This window comes from Motacilla alba, chromosome 3 (assembly GCF_015832195.1).
Source record: "Motacilla alba alba isolate MOTALB_02 chromosome 3, Motacilla_alba_V1.0_pri, whole genome shotgun sequence".
Lineage (NCBI taxonomy): Eukaryota > Metazoa > Chordata > Aves > Passeriformes > Motacillidae > Motacilla > Motacilla alba.
In genome coordinates this window covers 61,044,067-61,067,558 of record NC_052018.1, presented here as the reverse complement: position 1 = coordinate 61,067,558, position 23,492 = coordinate 61,044,067, and the positions used below count along the sequence as shown (strand labels likewise).

The following is a 23,492-nucleotide window of genomic DNA, read 5'->3' as shown; positions in this document are numbered from 1 at the left end:
ATACACAAAATTATTCCAGCACCTGCTGACTTGACAGGACTTCCTGCAAAAAACAACCAGCCCACCCCTCCATCATTCACACTGTGTAATGGAGGCTGGATGCATTTTGCTGCAGCTCTCTTACATTTTCCCCCTTGGCTCCAGTCCTTTGCAGGGGCACTGGCTTCTTTGGAGTTGGAACTTTGGGTGGTGGACGATGAGGCACAGGCACTGCTCCTGCCTGTGACCCTTGAAATGAAGCTGACTTTGTGATGCTGGGAAGAGCCTCAGGTTTGGAGGAAGTTTGGTTTCTGGTTGGAACAGGCTTTACTGCATCTTCCTGTACTCCTGAAAAGCAAAAGCAAATATGGCATCTCGGCCTGATCAGAACATAGATTCAAGATAATTTCTTTCACAACCAAGTTTCCCAAAATGTTCATGCCTATAGGACCAACCCAGGCCATGAAGGCAGGTTTTGGAACTAAGCACAAACCTTTGCAATCCTGTAACATCTGTAACAGGCTGTTAGGGGAAAACTTCTCTGTCTGAAATAATTTCATGCCAAAGCAGCAGTGCTGTGCCACCATTAGGCCAAGTGGAAAAAACACTGGCTGGGGGTTCAGAAGTACTGGGCTCAAGCTTTGAGCATTCTTTTGCCATTATCTGGAAAACCAAGTTAATGATACCAAGCACATCTTGTAGAGTGTTTTAGAAAGAACTGTAAATGCCAGCTGGTGGTACAGTACAAGGGACTGGAAGTGATGCTGGCCACACTAGTTTTCTTACCCACACCAAGTGAATGTGAATTTCAAAATCAATGGAGAGTAAATCTGATTTCAAAATGAAATGAACAGCACTGAGGAACAAACATTAGGATGCCTTTATGATATTTCTGAATAAATGGGATTATCCCAGATTGTTTTAATTCTATGTATAAATGAAAAGGGATGGTTTTCTCCTAAACTGAGAGCCTCAGGTAGCCATTTTCATTCATACAGCATCAGCAGAAAGACTGCATGCAACCCTGGGGGGTACCTTCACAGTACCTAAGCTGGTTTTGTGCCCTAACTTGCCCTTGCAAGAAGCTCTCTTCTCCAGAGACTACACAGAGAGCCTAAACACAGAGTAGCCTTTTAGCTTAGCTATTCAAGCTGAAGTAGTGCAAGCTTTTATCTAGGTTACAGCTGTACTTGCTGTCCAAATGTGAATAGAATCCAGGTTGTTTCTCCTAGAGCTGCATTTGCTCCGTAATTCTGCTTGGAATAGTGAGCATTCAGTAAATAGAGCAGCAAATATCCTTTATGCAACTCTGAGCTAACACAGGCACCATCAGTTTAGTAAAATCCCATCTTTATATTTTAATTTTTCTGACTAAATCTGGGCATGAATAACCCAAGGTTCTACCAGTAGCAGGTTCTACAACAAAATATAAAATTTTAATAATTTTGAAAAAAAGGTTAATATTATCAGAACTGACAGAGAATACCGCATACAATTTTGCAAGAATGTGTTCAGGTGAAATTCTGAGTAGGAATATGTGCATCTGGGCTATGGTGAGATGAACACACCTACAGGGTTTTTTTTTGTTTGTTTAAAGATTTTTAGAAAGCTGTGCTTACCTCCTTTGGCCTCCATAAGACATCTAATAGCTTCTTCTGCTTCCTCAGCTGTGGTGGTTTTGATCTGCTTGACGTTGTAAGGTTTGCTTATTCCAGTCCGGACTTTGGGCTTTAAAAACCAAAAGGAGAATGAGCCATCTTGAGAGAACTGATTTTTCTTGTACACCTCTAATTTTACAGCTAAGCTCATACACCTGTAAAATTCTGTTCTTGCAAGTGGCTATTCAGTGATCTTAAAATACTAAAGAAATGGGAATCTTTTAGCAAATTGTACATCTTTGCTGGCAGCTGACAGAAGGCCAGTGCCTGAGTGCCACAGCTAGTCCCTTAGCCATCCCTTGTTCAATGCATTAGGGTCCTCAACCATCAAAAAGGAGCGAGGAGGCATTTCCACATTCTGCTCTTGGTCTCCTCAGGGGACTAACAGCCTTGCTGGCAGTGGTCAAGACTTCTCCTGCATTCTGGGCACTGCATGGCCCACCAAAACAGAGATGAGAAAAGAATTAAACCATATGATGATAGTGTTAAAAATTCAAGTTAGCATCTGTCAGAAAGCAGCAACAGTGCTCTGGTGTTACACCACTCATTCTCTCTCTCCTTCTTTGGCCTTCCTAACTCTTGTTAATTTATTAACATTTTTATACTGCCTAACAGGGCATACAGTTTAGTATTACAGTACAAGAAGTTATCTTGGCATTTTCAGCTCAGACATGTGATGGACTTCCTTCCTGGTATGACAGGTGCATCCTGTACATGACTCCCAGTGTGGCTGGGAAGGAACAGGCCATGCCAAGGGGCCATGCTGAGCAGCAGGACTCACTGGCTGCTGAGGGGCTCCGGGAAGCAGCTTTGCTGTTGCCAGGATGGAGCAGGTGGAATGGCTTCCTGGAGAGAGGGAACCCTCTGAGGGGGACTTTTTGCCTGATGTTCCAGCTGGAAAAGGAATAAAAAATGGCTTTGTACAGTCAAGAGCTTGTACAAAATTTTATCAGCAATGGAGCAAAACCAATGTGCATTCCATCAGCCTCTCAAAATCTTGAACTGTTTCAGCAAGCAGTTTTGTACTTAGTCTTTCTTCCATTTTATTAATTAGATAACCTCAGCTGAGCATTAATATTGCATGCCAGGCACAGAAATACAGATACCAGTGTTGGCACTTCTGTGCAACAGACTCAAAAATTAATGGGAATAATCCTAAAAGACTCATCTTCTATCAGGTGAGCGTCACAGAACTTCTAATTTGAGTCTGGAAAATGTACACAAAAGAGAGACTTTTGGGCTGCAAGAAAAACATAATGTATAGCTTGTCTAATACAGGAAGCAAAGATGATTATGCTCATCTAGCAATCAGCTTTCATCCAGAAGTATCCATAAAAACAGGAGCAGCACAGCTCTGGATGGCATCTCAGGGGAGCATACTAAGTGATGCTTAGGTAAAAAGCATCAGTTCCCTTTGTGCCTCACTGAAAATCATAATCCACTTTGCATTTCTTCCATAAACACGAGAATTGCTTGCGAAGAAGGAAAGAACAAAAACTGTCCAGAATAAGTATTTTGTCAAAGGTTTTTAAAATTCTGATTACAATTAATTCAGAATCCAAAAACTGCAAGAAAACATGCAGTGACTTCAGAAGTCAGCAGGCATAAATACCAATTATCTTTATTGCCACAAACTGGCTGCTTGACTCGCTAACCTGAGTGGTGAGGTAGTATGAAACATATTGGCTATTCTATCCTTACTAAAGACATTTCTTTTGTGGAGTATCTGTTGTCCTGAAGACAAACTTCTGTCATTACTAATGGCAGTAATACTCAAGCTGAAACAAGCTGGGAAGCAAGTACAAGTCCCTCGACAACCTGATATTTCATAACAAGGTATGACCTTCTTTGTCACCCAGACATGGCAGGCAAAAGCTGCTCAGCTGGGGCCAACACCACATTAAAGAAAGTTCAACTCACCGGGAGGGGGAGGCCTCTGTGGTGGCTGAAGTGGCCGAGGCTGGGTAGGAATGGACAGAGACCTGCTTGGAATGCGGCGGCTGCGTTCCCCACTTGCCTCCAGCTCCCGCTTCAAATCGGCCAGGTCAGCATCATCTAGGGACATTTTAGAACGTGTCTGTATTAGATACACTCTGGGTGAGGCACACCACATCTGAGAGATCAGGACAGAGGTGACTATGAGTGGTAAGCCTCAGCCAGGTCTCTCAGCAACACGACAGCTCCATTCACATTTTTTGCTCTTGCCCAGTGTCTGCCTGCTCCCAGTGCAGGAAACATCTACCCTTTTGTCAAATGCTTCTCTCTCTCTCTCTCTGTCCTTTTCCACCATTTATTAGCTGTTTGCACCAACACAAAGAATGCCTGCATCTCATTCCAGGGTTACTGGGAACCTCATTAGATTCTGAGATTTTCACAGCCAGACTTAGTTGCAAGCTGCTCCCATTCAAACTGTCACGGCTAGTCATGGTGAATTCCTTGCTTTCCATCGCAAACACAGGAATTCCATTTGAGGATTAGACACCTTTTCTTCCACAGGAGAATTGTTTTTATGCCAGAGAAAAGTCTGCCTGAACAGCTCAATCATGTCATCTCTGCTTTCCAGCAACACCTCCTAAAAGGTACAGCTGCCTCAATCTGCTAGCTCTTGGCTGCACCTTACATCATTAACTAATTACTCAGTCTTTCATCCCACCTAAGCCTTTCTAACAGCTGGAGAGGGGAGAAGTATGGATTGCTTTATTCTCCCCCCTCTGCTATAGGGAAGACTTTCATTTCAGTCCTTTCACCCTGCCATGGCTGCCCAGCTATGCACTCTTGTTCTTTAGAGCTCCAAGATTCACTGGGTTTAGTTTTGTCCCTGTGTTTTGGAGAGATGGGGAAGGAATGATGCAGCAGCAGTCTCTTGCACTTCAGGCACTTGTAAACAAATTCTTGTTTTTCGGAAAGCTGTGCTCTGCAGGGAATCACGAGCTGCCTCACAGCTTCCTGCTCCCACTCAGCAGCAGATGGCAGCCACAGAGACAGAGCCTATGGTCTGTCCAGCCCGTCCTCCCTGTGCTCTCTGCATTTTCAGTGCTTCCAAGCTGCGGATATGGGCTCATCAGTAGGACCCAAGGACTCATGCAGGCACCTGAAGGCATGGTTTGAAGTTCTGGCAGCAAAACTGAACACAACAAAAGCCAGCCATTACCACTCAATTCCATCCCTGAAAGGCTGCTGGCAGGGACATCAGTTTCGTAAAGCTGTGCCCTTCCCTGACCGCAGAAACACACACACACTATTGTGCCTGTCACTGTTTTCCATCTGTGTCTACCACCAGCTACACAGTCATCATACCTTCAATTAGAAGGTATTCAGGCAGAATTGGGAGCTCATGGAGGAATCTGAAATTGCAGACACTTTAAGATTAATTGAATAGATCATATTTTGAGTTATGTGAGACCATGACCCCACCCTGACCTCCTTCAAACTATACTCTATTACCTCTATTTACTTTGTGATATTTTTTGTGGCGAAGAGTTAGTGTGAGTGACAAGATTCACTGCAATTCTCTGTGGCCTAATGAATCATCACACAATAGGCCAGAGGTGGTTTGAGGGCAAGGCACCCTATAATACAAAGTGATTGACTTCACAGCATTTAATAATGACTGATTACTCCTTTACTCAGGGATAGGCTTTTGGGTCTGGCCACACTGAACCTAGCCTATGACTCAAGGTGGGCAAGAAAGCCATCAATCACTCTGTTTGGAAAATCTGTCTGTGTAAGTGTACGAATTTCATTTAATCTTTTTGAACTCTACTTCTGACTCAACCTTTGAGGGTATTGAAAGTTTTCACTTTTATGTCAGAAGACAAAGCACTTCTGAGAGAGTGCAGAATGACAGCTACTGAATCACTGCTGTCACAATCAGGTGTTTAATACATATCCCAGCCTGTCAATGCTTGGCCACTCAAGCACGTCCTGATCACATCCCATTGTAAGACCATTTTAAGACTGGCTTGGCTAGTTTTTGCCTCAGTTTTTATCAGTTTTCTCTCCACAGCTTTATCTTCTTTTCACCAAGTCACTTCACAATAATGTGCAAATGAGCCAGGTAACTGAGGAAAAAGGTTACACATTCATGAAGAACCTAAAGAATGATTATATGTATATATATTCTGTGAACCTCAACTCCTTCAGGAATAAATCAAATTGGAACAAAGGAGAAACTTCAGGCCTCTGAAGTAATTTGAACACAGCAACCTCCCAGCTTACAGCTAACTCTTCTGCCATGGCTACTGCTCAAAGGACAGAGTTGAGCCCATCACTAAATCAGCAGGATTCTTCTGGTTTGATTTTGCTTTGGCCCTCACCAATAAGAAAATAGCATGCAATTTTTTTGTTGTATGTTCTGGCGCCGAACAACATCAGATAAAAATATTTAATTTCCTCTGGCTAGAAAAGGAAAACCAGCATTTTTCAGCTTTCATGCCTTGCCCTAGCCTAGAGAAGGAGAATCATCATGAGTTTCATCATTTGTATTGCTGTTATGCCTGAGGACCTCAACTACAGTCACTAACTCAATGGGAGTTGAGCATGAATAGGTATTACAGGAGAACCTAGACTGAAAATATAAATGAACAGGGAAATACATACAACAGGAGAATAAACAACAATCCTTCAGGTCTTACCTTAAGGAAGGTGGATACTTTACCTTTATACAGGCGGGGGGTTTGTCCAGATTTGTTTGAAAAAGCTATGGATGCACAGTGTCCAGGACGCTCTGACATATCTTCTGCTGTGCCTGCTGCTAGGTGTTGACACAGAGCATCCTCTAAATAATCATCTTCATCCTCTATATCACCTGGATTAAAATATTAGATAACAAAGAATTAATGAGAAAATTAATTCTCTGTCTCTTTACACTCCCAATTAATTAATCTATACTATCAGTTAATTTAATATATAGGCTGGGCAAGATTCTCGTGTAACCACGCCATGTGTTTCATTACAGTGTGTCTCTACAGACAGCTGTACCATACATGGAATTTGCTAACATATAACACTGAATTGACAGGACAATCTAAGTAACAGTTGTATGCCCAGGCACAGAGTCAGGTCATGGCTTTAATTACAGCCGTCTTTTTAAGAAGTGAGGCTTCATTACAAATTAAGGTGCCACTGACACTCATACTGTACTGCACTGACTCTGTGCAACCAATGCCAGCAAAGCAATTTCTCACTACTTAGCTTAGAAACATGTAGCTTACCTTCTGACTCATAGTCCAAACTTGAGAAGTCAAAATTTTCTTCCAGAAGGTGGGAGTTTGCCGTAGGGGACATGGGGACAACGCTGTCTCGTTTTCGAGCAATTTCCTCCTGAAGGCCCTTTAGCCAGTCCTTAGTCTTGGGCTGGATCTTCACTGTTCTGCCTCTAACCTAAGCACAGAAATAATTGTTTCCCTTTGCCAAGCACCTTCAAAAAACAAGAATGCTTGAACAGAATAATCAAGGTCTGCCAGCCTGTTCAGAATCAAACAGATCACAGACTCTGAGTTGGAAGGGACCCAGAAGGATCATCAAGTCCAGCTATTAAAGGAATGGCCCACGCAGGCATTGAACCCAGGACCCCGATGATATTAGAACCATGCTCTGACCAAGCTGTACAACTGCTTCAGAAATTGATGCAACTAAAGCTTCACTTCAGAAGCCAAATGGAAAGGAAACACTCTTCTTACCCCCACAACCAAGTTTTCAGACTGTAAAACTATTCTTGAAAGAAAATGAGCTTCATAGCTCAAAAGCACTGCTGCTGCATTTGGGAAATACTGGAGAAATAGCTGAAACATCAAATATTGTCAAAATGACACTGGAATAGCAATCCTGGGATGAGAGGGTGCCATTTTTGAGTCAGCAGCTTTAAAACACACAAGAGTTTTGTATCTGCTGCTACCTCTAAGGAGACTCTGACCAGAAAATCTCCTATGTGATGTATATGGAAGGTGTATTTTCAAACCCATTAGGACTTCCGCCGCTGCTTATCTGTGTTGCTCTATGACATTTAGGGTGAAAGGCAGACAAGCCAGCAGCTTTGACAGGAAAATCAGTTTAAAAGTTCCCAACTCAGATTCCCAGCACCTTCACATACTGTGTGCATACAACTGTGTTTCAGTCTGTGCTATAAATTACATCAATGGCAGGAGTCAAATTAGAAGATAAAACTGCAAATATGAAAGAAGAATGAGAGTTAAAATCCATTACTTCAGTATTAAGTTTACAGGGCCGCACCACAAGCAGTTTTTTCAACAGGGGGTTGATGGTTTGTAGAGTATGTGTGTGGGAGGGAAAAGCAGGGGACGGGAAGGTAAACACCTACTGCTAATGCTGGATTTGCCAGGGAAGCCAATGAATCATGTTGTTACAGCTTAGCAGATGGAGCCTATTTGATATACTGGAGAAACAAAAAAATCTCCAAACCACAATCATGAGGATGCTTTGGCAACAGAATGAAGTCACACAGAATGTCAGGAGAACTGCTTCAAGCAGCCACAACCATGAACAAGTCCTCATGTTCTGCAGAGGTGTCAGAGGCCAGATCCTAAGCACTGTTTGGGATCCATGAAAAGTCACCTCATGCCATCCTGAAACTAAAGTACTGCATTAATACCTCAGCAGATGTGAAAGCTAAGGGCTTCACGAGCACTAACTCTTTGAAATAACGCTACTTGATTTAGGTAGAAACTCAAGTACCTCATTCTAAGCAACCACTTTTGAGAAATTTGTTATGAAGTTATTATTCTAGGTTTGAGAAAGTCTTACTTTGGCACCATCTATATCCATAACACGAAGAGCTGACTTGCTGTCTGCAAATGTCACCAGCATTTGACCTCCACAGATCCTAGTGAAAAAAGGCAGAGGAGAAAAAACATTTTATTTCACCATTGAATAAAACCTTTTGAAGGCTAGCATAACAGAAATCTACTATATAGATCTATAGATAGGATACATATGCAGCGCTATGCATTTGGTTTTAGTTGTATTTTCCTTCACAATTCTATTTTTTGAGGAGGAGCAGGTGATATATGAATTGCAGCTGGCCTTCTTTTCTCTCCAATCCTCCCTTGTGTGACCCCAGCACCCTGCCCTTTTCTGGATCACCCCTGGAACAGCAGGACAGACATCTCAGTAGCTGTTGAAAGGATACCCAGTCCAATATCTACACTCCCTCTGGATTAACTTCTGTGGTTCTGCAAATCAGATGACATGTGATGTTCCCAGAGTAGTATCCCACCAAGATCTAAAGCAATTAAAACCAAAATAAATTAAGAACAATTCACCAAAACATGTTCTTTTCTCGCTCCTTTTCTTTACAAGCAAGGTGGTGCTGTTTTTCCTGCACAGCTGCTTTTGAACCCTCAGCTCATATTGGTACTTCATAAAACTACACAATAACAGGTTATCAGCTTTCTCCACTAACAATGAATCAAATAAACATGAACAAGCTTTTGGCAGTGTTTCCCAGAGGTCAACTGTTAGGTCTTTTGCCTGTATTTCTCAAAACAGAAGTCTCACAGCTGTGCTGGAGCCCTGTAGAGAATCAATCAGAATGAAATTAAGCTGCTCTGCCAGAAGGTATCACACTCTCCCTCTCAAACCCAGTGGGTGATAGCTCTGTGAGAAGCTGTACTGTTAACAAACAAGCAAAATGACCCCCAACAGGAAGGAGAGCCAGCCAGGAATTCCTGCCAAGTGTGAAAGAGTGGTGGAAGAGAGAAACCCCCCTCCGCCAGGAGGTGAAGCAGGGCCCGAGGATCCACCAGAAGCAGCAATGCTTGGAAGTGAGGCCTGAATCTGAAGATGATGATTTACATCAAAGTCTCTGCTTTATGGCATTGTACTGAATAAAATTCTCTTCCAGTCAGAGAAGAGAGCTGTTGGATTACTTCTTTAAAAGGCTGATAAGAAGTGTAAGATAGTCAAAACACTTGCATTCAATTTCTAATGAAGAACTGAAAGTGCAGTAAAAGGAATTCTACATACTTCATTTTCCAATACAAAGTTAACTCCGACAGGACAATAGGGATCTTCTAGTCTGTGGTTTTTAATAGATGCCATGCTAAGCTCACACCCCAAGCTCACCTGACCAGAACAACAGTGCCATAATCCTCAAACATCTGCATAAGCTCTGTACGCAAGTCTTCAGGAAATTCATTTTTCTCTTCAGGTGTTGGTGATAGCAGATTCACCACTACTGTGGCATCCAGTGGTCCCTGGAAAGATGACACTTCTCGGAAAACACTGTCACGGGCAGCTTCATTAACTTCCTGAACTTCCACTTCTACAATAGCTAACACCGGCCTACAAAAAACAAAGGAAAAATGATTATTTAAAAATAAGAACTGCTTATATAAAATTAAAATCTATATAAAGAAGGAGGACAGGTAAGCTTCTTTTTTTTCTGCAGTGGTCAACATCATGTTTTGAGCACTATTAACTATATATCCCAGTCCTGCATCAGCTGAATGTAACTGAAGGCACACCATAAGTGAATTGAAATAACAGTTGTATGAAGCACTTATGGCAAACCTACAGACCAAAATTTCAGGATACTTCACTCATTATCAAACAGCTGTGGCCCCAAACATCTATAAATCAGGATGGAAATATATTATTTTCTGTTAGACAAGGCCACATATCTTCTTCCAAAAACGAAGCACAAGGTATTCTAGATGTATAATGCTGTCATGTAGCAAATATGTGCCAATTCATTACACTAATGCAGCCAACACTAACAACTTGCTTCTTGAGCCATTTCTTACAAATTACTTCTCTGTGTGTTAGATCTGAATAAAATTGAGAGAGCTGTGTGAAAGAGTAGAACTCATCTCATCTCAGTGGGTGCAATCCACATTCTCAGATTTTCACCTGCACATACACACAGAGCAGTGACTGGGACAGCTGCTCTTACGACTGTGTCAAAATTGCTGCCTTCTACTTGCAATAGTCCTGGCTCTTGAATACACATTACCAGAACATATGAAAGCAACAACAGCAGGGCTAGAAAGGGATAACAGAGGGGGAAAATGTATAGGAAGCATTAACTATTTCCATAAGCATTGTGAATCATAATACATTTCCATATGTCACAAAGATACTGCTATGCCCTTTTTCTAGCACAAACCTTGGGAAAACAAAGCTGCTGATTGTAATTAAAAAGCAGCTTTTGGAGTCAAGTTTGCTGAAATAGAAAACCATGTATAACAGTCATGTTTCACAGATCGCATCCTCAGGGTCCTATATAATGAGAGCAGCAGCTCCGCTGTGCTTTGCAGAACACAGCAATGTCAGAGCCTTGACACAGAGAAACTGATTGCAAGAGGCATGTTCTTTCACTGCTAGAGGAATACAGAATAGTCCTGGCATGCAAGAGCACCACCAGAAGCACATAGACAGCTACTGGGGGTCACTGAGCATTGCTAGGAGGAGCAATATTGTAGCATTTCCACAAAGCATGCACGGGGTGAGACAAATATTCTGAATATAAGGGACCTTTCAAAGTGTATTTATCTCAGAATTTGTTTCTCAGAAGTGAAGTAGAGAACAATTTTATCAAAGATGGGTCATTCATATCCCTAAACAGAAGTCAATTATACAGACCAACCAGGAACATTGGCCTTTGATTTTTCCACCTTCTCCCATTTCTGTTTTTAAAGGCGGCACAGAAGCCCCACACTTGAGTACTGTGAAGAGGCCAATCTTGTCCCTGTGTGGCCTGGCTTACACCTCTTCAGGCCACAGTCCTAACCTCCTCCTCTCCTGCAGCAAGCTGAGTGGAAATCCATCAGAACAGCTTCCTTAGGTATCAAAGCTTTTCAAAACTAAGCAAAACTCTGTTTTCTATACCTCTTGCTGCAACTTGTCCAACCCTTGCTGCAATCACTGTGCAGGAAAAATAAATACATGACTTTAGATACTTGCCACTCTGGTATAAAACTCACCATGAGAGGAAAAGACCCATCAAGCAGATATTGGAATAAAGATGGAATTGGAATAAGGTGAACATGGAATAAAGGTGTAATTCCTGTTTTAATCAGACTTGGTCCATTGCTCTGAAGGTATAATTCAGCATGACACATTTTAACCTGGCACATTTCAAGCCCTCTCTGATTGTTTAGTTACCTGTGGTCAGATGCTTGCAGCTCTGCTCTCCCATAGTACATCAAGGCTCCAGGGGTCCAAGTGTGCCTGATTTTAGTATCAGCACTCAGATCACTGTCCAGAAGATTGATCTCTCCAGCTATGCAGCACAAAACATAATTTAAAACTCACTCAAATCTAGTTTTACTAGCAGTTAAACACTATTTTATTAGGAAGCTCTCCATAGACCCTACTAGTGGGCAGTGGGGGTTTTTTATTTCTTGTATATATATCATTCAAAGAAGAGCTTGTATCCTACAAGATTTACAAATTAGGGACTAGAAATAAAAAAAAAGAGAAAGGACTGGGAGTGAAACTGAGACAGCTGATCAGTAGAGTAAGACACCTGCAAAATTGTTGACCAGAATGTCACCCAATTAATTATCTGTATAGCAGGGGTTGATAGAGTCATATTAGTATTTTACCTCCTACCTCAACACTGAGCATAAAACCAGACACTGTACTTGGCAATTATTTTGTAAATCTGAGTATTAGACAAGGATTGGAGAAATAATACACAAGAGATATGAGAAACCAAACTCATGAAAATCCAACCCCCAAATAATTCCATTGCAACCCTTAAGGTGACAGAAAGTGCTCCAGACATGACACTAGAGTGAGGTATTCTATTGTTGTTAGTAACAAGGAAGTTTTTAGGTTGCTGTTTGAATGAATGGATAACTCTGTCCCTCTTTCCTGTAAAGGTGAAAATGAGTTAATATGAAATATGGCATTTCTTCCTAATCACTCACACTGGGGCTACACTTTCTTCTCGTAAAGCAAGCAGTCATTTAGCCTGTAACAACAACAGGATGCAACACAATAAGAGCTGCGAGACAGAAGAGCCTTGCCACCAGCAATAAAGGAGAGGAACTCTGGCAGCAAACTAAGAAAGCTTTGCAAGGCTGGGAATGCACCAGTCAGTTAAGGACACATGTGAGCCAGCTGGGGGAAACCTACACAAGAGGGCCGTTTCAACTTCCTTACTATATCTCATATGGCTTTGCTTTCCTGGACTGCATCTCTATCAATGGTTTAAGTTCCTCATTTCACTTTGTTTTTCATTCCTTAGATAAGAGTGAATAACTGTATCATGATGACATGCACTGTCTCATTGCCCTAGTTTTGCTTTATAGTTTTTACACTTAACAAAGTCATGGTATGACTTAGATTCCAAGCAGAAATTTCCAGGCATGTGAAAAACCACATCTGCAGGCACAGACCAAATTAATTCTCCAGCAATTACACTTCTAATATGAATTAATTCAAATTTTAGAAACACTGGGGGATAGATATTCCTGCAAACTGTGAGAATGATTATGAGAACTCTCTCTTGATATGGAAAGAAATACTTCTTATTTCTTAACTGCAACTTTTGAATAACAAGTGAAAATGGACTTTCTGTTGTGTTGGCCACTCATGAATTCAAATTACTTTATAAGCACTAATTAATGAAACCTCCCCCAATTCTATAAACTAGCAGAAATACTCCTAAGAATTACCAGTACAGAAGAAATTACAGAAAACTGTTTCTACATCTACTGAGAAGTGCAGTTTTAACTATCTAGCCATTATAACACAGAAACTTTATGTGGACTAACAATTCTGTTGAAAAACAACAGAATTATTTCTGTACTACTACAGCTGGGCTGTTTTCAGTTCCTCAGTGAGCTCCCAGCACCTGTAGCATAAAGTCTTTGTTCACACACACACACAAGAAGAAAGGGCCTTCTCTATCTCTGACACTTAATCCAGTGAAGCAGAAAGAACATCTGCTCAAGTAAAGCACCATTCAGTGGATTAAACCCCCTTAAGTGGGTTCTAGGTGAATTCTAATCAACTTTCAGATAAAGAAGGATTCTACGCACCTGTTTTTTCAAAGGGAAGTTTCTTTCTCCACCAAAGCACTCTGTCAGTCCACGCTGGGGTTCTGCACTTATCACTTGTATCATAAGCCTCTGAGCCAACGTCATATTTGTATGTTGGTCCAAAATTAATAGTCCCTTCATGGAAGTCTTTAAAAATCTAATTAAATAAAGAACATCTCTTTAAGTTACAGATGAGGAAGGTGCCACTGTGACGTATGAACTTCCTTGCAAACATTCTCTGATTTTCAAACCAATTGCTGCATTCACGTGCTAAAAACAAGAGTCTGAAAATGCAACCTCTTCACTCCCTCAAGGAACAAGAAAGACCCAGCCAACATGCAGTTATTCAAGAAAATGAGACACAGTGTCTTACTTTTCCACTGGACTTTTGCTGCTGTAGTTGATCAAATTCCAAAAGTGTCTTCCAGTCTTGACGTTTGAGAAAATAAAAGACTTCTTCATACGTTAGATCAATGCGATAGTTAAAATCACCACACCAGAAGACATAGTCATGGGAGAACATGTTCTGCCCCTAGTTTTGAGGTACAGAATACTGTTAATGTTAAATCATATTCACGAAAACACCTTTAAAATGCACTGAAATGTAGCACTCAGTCTCTCTGATTTACTAAATACTGGACTTACTCTTCACAACTTATTTGTCAAAATTCATTTTGTGCTGAAATAAAATGGTTCCTTCACTGGCTTTGGCACGCCACTGTGCTGAATTTTGTAAACAAGAATGTCAGACTCTGACCTCTCTTTCCTGAAGGTACGTCTAAGCTGGATCCTAGATTTATATTCACAATTTGTCTGTCATGAATATTCAAAATACGTTTGTTTCCCTAACACATTTCACATGCATATATTTGCATATTCTAAATATAACACAAAATGTGCTTCTCGTACCAAGGCAAATTTAGCAACAAGCTCCTGAGTAAGAACAACCTCCAAATTCAACCTTTTATGCACGTCACACTTTTGTAAAGGTATTGAAATCAAACGTCAATGAAAATTCACTCCAGTTCTAAATTTAGCATCCTATCCTCAAACCAGTCTTTTTTTTTTTTCCTTCCTTCCCAGTCCAGTTACAAGCCTCTAAACACCAGAGATTCACAAGAGAAACGCTCCAGACTGTGGCTGTCACAGCACTAGAGGGCACTCTTTATATGCATTATACACACAAGGTACCTTCAGCTGTTTTAAGTGTAAAAGACATCAAATAGTTCACGAGGTATTAGAAGGAAAAACTAGCATAAGCACAACTTTATGGCCATTTGGAACAGATCTTCTTTGCAGGACGTCCAGTCTGTCAGTATTAGCTCCTACATAAACCAACTGATTGATATGCTGCACGTGCCAAGCCTCTAAACCTTACAGACAACAGGAAGGTAAAATTTTATGCTTTGCAACCTAAATGCCATTTTTTGCTGACTAACCAGAATACACAAACTGGCCCAATCCCTTCCTGGCTTAGGCCTTTCCAGAGAGGCCCAAGAAAGAAGGTCCTGTGGAAATTAAAGCAATCAACATTAATGGAAGCAAAGGAGCCCTGCCACCAAATCCCATAGATTATATACTGGCCTGAGGAGACAAACTGGAATTAAAACACTAGATATAGTGATTGATTTGACACAATTTAGGGGAAAAGTTATTAATGCAGACCAGTGGTGCCTACTTGCCATGCTCTGAGAGAAGCCAGCAGTTCCTTGAGAGTGACACATTCACGAGGACAAAAGGGAGGGAACAGAGGGTACCATGTCAGTGCCCAAGAACCGATCCATCATACCCGAGCAGCAGCAGCCAAGGCACTGCTGCAATGAATGGCATGGATGATCTTTCAGGAACTCTCACTCACTAGAGCCAGCAAGAGCTATCAACATCACGCTCTCCAGTTCTAACATGTCATCTAGAGCTTAGCTGCACAAAGCCAAGGACTTTTCAAGCACAGAAGCAACTCTGTTTTATGAAAGGATTAGTACTTTTGTAAAGCAAGTGTTATTTTGGGTAGTACCTAGTCTTCTGGGAAACATGCTTTCCTATTTATTTGTTTATTTACTTGTTAACATTTTATTTAACATTTTCTGTCATGGTACTGAGATGCCTTCTTTGATGACCTGTCATCAAGGCAGCCTGAGACCAGCTTTCATGATGTAAAGATACCACCTTTATCCCCAATATTTTTAGCACACATACATCTACACTTACCATTGGGAAGCTGAGTTTCTGTGTGATTTCTTTATAATCTTCATTCCTCTCTTTCACCTGAGTCTGCCCAGCAGTCAAGTGACTGCATATAAAGCAGAAACTGGTGCTATAGAACTGAAAACGAATGCTCACTGCCCCTTTATTCCCAGCTTTTCCTCCCATTCCTGTCTTCACGGTGTCTATTGCTACATCCCTGCGTTAAAGGAAAAAAAAAAACAAAACAGAAAGAGAACAGAGTAAAGGGCTTCAGGGACAAACATTCAATTAACTTTGACTGCAACATAAAGGGAAAAGCCAGTTGACAATGCCATGTCTTCTCCCCCCTAGAAAGCTTGCTGCTTTTAGGCACATCTTTTAGTTTCTTAATGTTCATGTACTTATGCTTCAAATTAAGTTTAATACAATGCTACAGAAAAAAACTGTTTGAAAATATTTTTCTCCTTTTCTTGTCCCTTCCAAACAGACCAGAGAGACCTAATTTCTGAAATACTGGGAATTTCTGCAGAATATACTTTTCAAGTTTCCCTCTACCATGATCCTTAAAATATTGACAATAACTAAATTTACTACTATGCTTCCATTTACTTTTGAACATATGGGAATCTGCTTTTCAGACAGTTAACAATTTACTGTTCATATGTGTTGAAACCAAACTTCACAATTCATGATGGATTTTCCATTTAATTAAAGAGCAGCAGATCATAACCCATTAAATCATACCTCATTAAATCAGATGTGATAAAATCAGAGATTATTGAATACAACTATTTGTATGTAACTTCTCAAATGAGTTCTGTACTGATGACAAATTGCTTAAGGTCTCCATGTTGCTAATCACTTAGTATTTCAATGTGATGATTAGCACACACTTCACTACAGAAAGATAACTTGATAAAGCAGACCACCTGCTCTCAGGGTAATTTCTCCCAAATAGCCAGGCTACTCCAAGAACAAAGCATAGCTGTCTGATCAGATAAGTAAACGATGAGATCATTTTTTTAGCCAAACCCAGTACCATGCATTTTCCCAGTGAGAAAATTTTGCTTTCCAGAGAAAACATCAAGCAGATCTGACAAGAATATTACTGATGTTAAAAAGGGATCTGCAGAAAACTGCTAAGTCTTATTTGAGTTATTCTCAGAAATTCATGATGTAAATGATGCAAGATGTTACAGGTCTCCTTTCCCCACCCCCTTCATTTTCTTCTCTCTTCCTCCCCCATCTTTTGTACTTTTTTTTTCTATCTTTAATTTCCTGTCTTTTCCTGACAGCCGGACACCACCAGAAGACACCCTCAGGGAGGCAAAGGAGGAACATCGAAGTTTTCCATGAAACAATGGGCTTTAAGCACTCCTACAGAAGCACTGTGTTCAGTCTTTTCACTCAGAAGTTCTCCCTTCCTGCTGCCTGCCTAGCCATCTCCTGACCGGTATTCAAATGATTTTCGTTCATGGCAAAGGTTATGCTGAGATAACCCACTGCAAATTCAGCTGCTTGTATTTCATCAATCATTTCACTGATGTATAAACCAGCTATTGTCTCATTATTTCTCTATTCTCTATCTTCAGTTTAAACCTCTTCAATCTCTGTAAGCAGAGAAGCATTTTTTTGCACTTCTGATCATTTTTCCTTTCCTTTTCTAGACGTGGGAAAAAATATGCAAGCAAACAGGTTAGATTTGATTATGCTCACATAACCCATAGCAGCACATTTGCATTAAACAATGAAACTTGGTCACTAAAATCAACTTTCCTTTTTCTCTTGAGTTTCAGAGGGCTACATCCAATTTCCAGCAGTTTGACAACTGCAACAGAACCACTGTGCTGTTCTGTTTCTGATTTCCATTTAAACCACCAATTTCCTACTGGATTACTTAAAATTTTTGTAAGCCAGGTGAAAAGTCACAAACTGAGAGAAACACTTCTCCTCTGGACTGCTTCATAACAGAAAAAAAATCTTTAAAATAATTTTGAAGAAAGATTACTGGAAAGCAGCAATGCAAGACCATCAGAGTTACCTGCATTGTATTGCTCTGTCTGGCCTACAGCACCTGATATTGCACAAGCTCTGTTCTGAGGTTTTCAGTAGATAGGAGGTCACAGGGAAGAAAGAGGCAGCTTTTGATATTTTAATCACAAAATGCAGTGGCCAATCAGTGCCCTAATATGGGGTTAGAAAGGAGTATTTGGATCTCAGGGCTTTAAGGTCAGACAGATGCCCAAGATAGTTTTGGCTAATTATTCACTTCCTACCCATTTACATTTAGCCTGCATAATTCTTTTACACTTAGCCTACATAATTCTTGCCCACAGCAAAGGCATTTTAATGCAAGTATCTCCATGGGTTGGTAATTTTCTAGGAGGAGTTTGATCACTCTCCAGGGACAGCTGAGCTAGTAAGCAGAGGACACATAGCTCTGCACCCTCCTGACTGGGCACACAGTTCTGGTTCTCATGACATTTGGAAAGACAAACACCTCATAGGTTCTCTTACCTCTCAATTCTATAAAATGTCAAGGGCCAAAATTAGGTCTCTTCCCCCCATTCTTTTCAGGTCTAGAACTATCCCTGTTTCCATAAGGAAACAGTATGGACAGGGCTAGAAGTAAAACCAGCCCTTCAGGCACAGGCAGGCGCTTGCCTTCGTTTGGTGCATCAAACCCTCTTGGACTTACTAGCCCAGGTCATTCCTTTCCCAGAAGATAGCACCCAAACAAGGTGCTCCACCCTGACTGCCCACCTGGAGCATGCCTGGCTTTTCAGCTACACCTGGAGGGAAACACTGAGGCTGCCTGGCCTATGTGCTACCCAGGGAGATGGACTCCAGCCTGCTGCTGTCTGGAAGCATGCCTCTTCCCCATGCTGAGCAGAGACCAGAACACAGGTTGGAACGACTCCCACCAAGATGAGCAATCCCCCTCCATGTTCTCTGGCCACACTCCAACACCAGATGTCACTGAAGACACAGGGTGGGTTTTGGGGCTTTTTTTTGGTTGGTTGGTTTGGGGTTTGTTGTTGTTGTTAGGTTATTTTTATTTTGAGGGGTATTTTTTTGTTTTTGTTTGGTTTGTTGGGGGTTTTGGGTGGTTTTGTTTTTGGTTGGTTTGGCTTTTTTTTTACCTGATGAAGGGGACATGATATGGTCGTACAAAGATGAAAAGACAAACACCAACAAGCTGTGCTGATGTCAGCTGAATGTAGCGATGAGTCCTGGAAATAGCTTTTTGAAGCTGCTCTCCCCACATTTTTCTATTCGTTGTACTGGAACAAACATAAAATCATTTAATGGAATCAAAACAAACCACATACAGTCAATAAAATGAACAGACTAACTGTGCCTTAGGTTTACAGACATCCCATTAGGCTGTAGAACTTCAAGTGCTGTAGAATGCATGGCAGAGACCGATAATACCTCCTTGTAAGCCAGCCTAGAGTTAGCAGGGTCAGTGAGCCCAGGCACAGCACACAAATACAGTTATCCTGCTTCTAGATGTGTGAGGGATTTTGTCTACTACGCTTAGAAACATCCACACTCACATGACACTGGATACACCCATTCACTGGGGATATCTGGAAGCTGATTACAGCAATCATAACTGTAAAAACAAATTTCCAAATCAATCTCATGACTTGTAAGGTTTCCTATGCTTACAGTGGAGAGATCTTCTCAGGATTTTCTGACTGGAAGGTGACTGGCTACTCACAGCTGTTGGCTGTTCCTAGCAAAGGTTTGTGAATAGCTGCATATACCTTCACATCAGTGGATCTAGCTTTTTCTTTTCTCCAAAGTCAACATATCCATGCAGATATACCACCAGCCCAGCAGCCACACTAAGCACTGCTGTAACTTGTCATTCCCAAAACAGACAACTAAGTGGCCAGTCTAATGAATCAGCATTGGAAACATGATCTTCAGGGTTCCACCTCCATTCACATTCACATGGAGCAGTAAACACAGGCCTACGCATGCTGATATGCCAACCTTAGGCTTTGCATTTAACTTCTTCTCTAGCCACAGTTTTTACAAATGCAATTAGCCACAGAGACATTTTTAGACAATTTTAGAATTCCCACATGAATGGCAATTAGGTTTGCAGTCATTGAGCACATTTTTCCAACATCAGACAGGGCTTTAAGGACAAGTGTTAGATCAACCTCAACCATCAGAATTCTTCTCTGACAACACAAAGACTTAAAAAACTTAGGAAACTGAGCACTTTCAACATCATCCCAGTGACTTTTTTTAATGGGAAACATATTTCTAGCTATGGTTGCAAACAACAGATTTGGAATGGAGTGAGCCCAGTGACCACAAAAATGAACATGGCCAGTTCCTTTGGGGAAGATTATGTTCTTTTTGTTGGGGTTTTGTTTGTTTGGTTGGGTTGGTTTTTTTATAGTTGCAAGGGGTTTTTTTTGTTTGGTTGGTTTTTAGGTTGGTTGAAAAGGGGTTTTTGATGGTTTTGTTTGTTTGGTGTTTTTTTTTTTACGTACCTGGCATTCACAATGTTCCCTGCACTTAATTCAACCATCTCTTCAAATCCCACTGCAAATATGTCAGGAGGGCAGTTATCATCATCTGTTGGCAGGAAGGAAAAGTCATGCCAGAATTACAACTTTGTTGTTTCTTCTAATGATTTGTATTCTAATTTCTGTCAGAGATCCTTCCTGTAGTTCTATCTTGTGTATCCCCTGCCAAGCTATACATATTCATAGCTCCTTTAATCTAATCTCATAAAACATCCCCTGCAGTTCCTCTGAATTTTTTTCCTGCTTTTCTCCCACCAGTTGGTCTCCATCTCTCCTGCAGGAAGCAGTTCAGAACAGAACATTATACTGTAGCAGTGTTAAGCCCTCTCTCCCACACCCCACTCATCACTAAAGCCACAACACCTCACTACTCACCATCTCTTACCCTCTTGTCATTTTACCCAATGTGCTCTTCCTTTCTGACACAGATTCCTGTGTAACTGAACTTAATTGTCTACACACCAGTATGTCACCTCCATCTCAATGCCTTTAGCAAATTTATCTAGTTTAAGGATGCTTCTGAAGTTTCTTCTTGCCTTCTTTCTTCTAAGTTCTTCTTAGATCACTCGCATTTAAGGTCAGATCACCCCAGAGCACAATGACCCCCACCCCTCTTTCCCAGGCTCTGTGGATATTACTCTGAGGAAACATCAAAGATCAGATCCTGTCATAAAATAGTGTGAAGCAAATCTGTTGATCCATTAGGTCTGTCCATTGCCTAAAGAGTTTTAAATTTTTTTTAAGTGTCATATGACCACAGTGACTGTAACTTAATTCAACATGAAGATCTAAATATAGACAAACATAGGAACCTAAATCAAACCTGACTCAGAAATCACAAACAAAAACCAGCATATGCAGCAACTCTGTGCAGACACAAGGGTGAAACTAGCATGACAGCTAGCCTCCTTTACTAGCTTAGCCAGACAGGCACTGTCACATGTATTTCCCATTAATAATTTTGGACATCTGTCTTTGAACCCTTGCCCATTTGTGCAGGCACTGCCTGACATTAACACGGATTCAGATATTTGCATGGTCACACCCTAGCCCTGCCCATTCACGTAACTCAGCTCTCTTCCAGAAGCTGCTCAGACCTACCATGTCACAGCTGCCTGTTCCACGTAGCCCTGCTCCTCTGCTTCTCTCAGGGGACGGTCTGGCAAGGCTAACACATGACAGGTTCTCAACAAATTTTAGTATTATGGGCACAGTCATGTGCTAACACACCTGAAGTGTTTTTGAAATACACTGGACGGGACTAATCACTTACCTAGGCTGCTCAGAATACAGTGGTCTGCATCTAATCACATACCACTCAGGAACTAAAGGTTCAAATGAGACAACTTGTATAAAGGAGCCAAGGATTTGAAGGAATGCATTCCTGAACTACAAGGTTAGGTACAGGACTATGCCTGTGATGCCTGCAGGAAACTAAATGTTCCACTGTAACAACAAAAGCATGGGTTTTGCAACCACCCAATTTTTAAGTGACAGAATGTTCCCTTTTCATTTACCTTAATAAAAAAAATCTGTAAATCAATTGCAATACCTGACCTTATTCCATAAATTAGAAATTCAGCAGCCAATTTCATCAAGCCACAAGCATAAGAGTTCTCTATACTGCTAAAGAAAGGAAATATTGCCTTCAACAAGGTAAATATTTTTGTTTGAAGGCTTTGATAGTAACATTTCCAGACAATCTCATAGTCCAGATTGTATAGGTATGTTTAGCTCCAGATGAGAGACCCAGGAGATGCTCTGATGGCACCTAAGCATGTAGCTCCTGCTTATGATAAAGAACAGAGAACAGAGATATGGAAGAAGAAAATGACATACAGGGTGCAGAATAGGCAGATACATCTCAGGATGGCATGAAAGAGAGCTCTGAATTCTCACCTGCTGAAGGTTTGAAACAGTCACATGGACTGTTTCAAAGTGTTCCATGAACTCTGACTGTCAGGAGCTCTTCACACACCATTCCACTTCTGCAGGGCAGCAGCAAAAGCATGGAGAAGCTGAATACACCCCTAAGAACTGACAGAAAATGCCCTACAAAATGTACTGCCTTTGAAAGGCTGGTCAAATCTTGTGTCCTGACTCACTGTCTCTAGAGATGTCAGCAGATACTGTTTGCACATTTTGACTGTGAAGTCTTACCTTGAAATTCTGAAACTCCTGAGAGCTTGGGAGAATCCAGCAGCCAGTCTGTCAGCTCACTGGTACCAAGGATGTTGCTTCGAAACTGCTTTCCCCCATTCACATTCCAGGTCCCCGTGGCAACACGAACACGCTTGGAGCTCGTGAATTCAAACTGACGCTCTGACATTGCCTTCAAAATACTTGGAGTTACTGACAGAAGAGGGGAGAGAGAAAGATGGTGTTTAACAGAAGAATGTGCTGTAAAAGGACAGAAACCATCCACACTGCAGCAGCACAGTCACTCTGAAATAATATTACCCTAGTAGCAACAATACAAAAGATAGGGAATAACTCCTATGGCAATGGCAGTAGCTACAAGATAATTGGGGTTGATGTCAGCAATTTCTCTTCCAGAAACCAGGCACCCTTTGAAAGCTTGGGAATGGCTGGTCACCCACTTTCAGCTTACATTTTTCTGTACTTCTTCAAGTAATAAGCAAAAAATTCTTTTATCTCCCATAATCTTTTCAGTTTAGTCTGCAGCACTGTCATGTTTTAACCCCACTGGGCAACCAGTGCTTAGCAGTACTTATCCCAGCTCTTTCCCTGCCCCTGCAGCAAAATGCGTGAGAGAATCACAAGAGTAAAAGTGGAAAAACTCATGGAGTGATAAAGACAGTTTAATGGGACAGAAAAGGGAAAAAAAAATAGAATTAGAATATACAAAACCAGTGTGGCACAGTGCCCAGCCAGTTCCAAAGCAGCAGTCCTTAGTCAGCTTTCCCCTCTCCCAATTTATATACCAAGAATGGCATCATTTAGTATGGAATATTCCCCTGGGCACTTGGAGTCAACTGTCCTGGCTGTGTCCCCTCCCAGCTTCTTGTAGCTCTCCAGCCTTCTGAATGGGAGAGCATGAGAAGTGGAAAGTCCTTGACTTAGTATAAACACTATATAGCAACAACTGA

At 41.3% G+C, this 23,492-nt stretch overlaps 1 protein-coding gene across 4 annotated transcripts in view; it reads right to left on the bottom strand.

Annotated features, from left to right (window-relative positions):
- Positions 1-23,492, bottom strand: part of SYNJ2 (synaptojanin 2) — a 64,700-nt gene that overhangs the window by 2,441 nt on the left and 38,767 nt on the right. For all 4 annotated transcript variants that reach the window (XM_038133207.1, XM_038133206.1, XM_038133208.1 and 1 more), the window contains 15 exons: positions 22,543-22,734; positions 20,347-20,431; positions 18,973-19,113; positions 15,854-16,046; positions 14,019-14,177; positions 13,646-13,802; positions 11,760-11,877; positions 9,720-9,938; positions 8,400-8,478; positions 6,851-7,019; positions 6,295-6,444; positions 3,558-3,692; positions 2,419-2,531; positions 1,599-1,707; positions 125-327 (listed from right to left, as the gene is read on the bottom strand). In XM_038133207.1, coding sequence (XP_037989135.1) covers positions 125-327; positions 1,599-1,707; positions 2,419-2,531; positions 3,558-3,692; positions 6,295-6,444; positions 6,851-7,019; positions 8,400-8,478; positions 9,720-9,938; positions 11,760-11,877; positions 13,646-13,802; positions 14,019-14,177; positions 15,854-16,046; positions 18,973-19,113; positions 20,347-20,431; positions 22,543-22,734 — 2,222 coding nt within the window. The remainder of the gene's footprint in view (positions 1-124; positions 328-1,598; positions 1,708-2,418; positions 2,532-3,557; positions 3,693-6,294; positions 6,445-6,850; positions 7,020-8,399; positions 8,479-9,719; positions 9,939-11,759; positions 11,878-13,645; positions 13,803-14,018; positions 14,178-15,853; positions 16,047-18,972; positions 19,114-20,346; positions 20,432-22,542; positions 22,735-23,492) is intronic.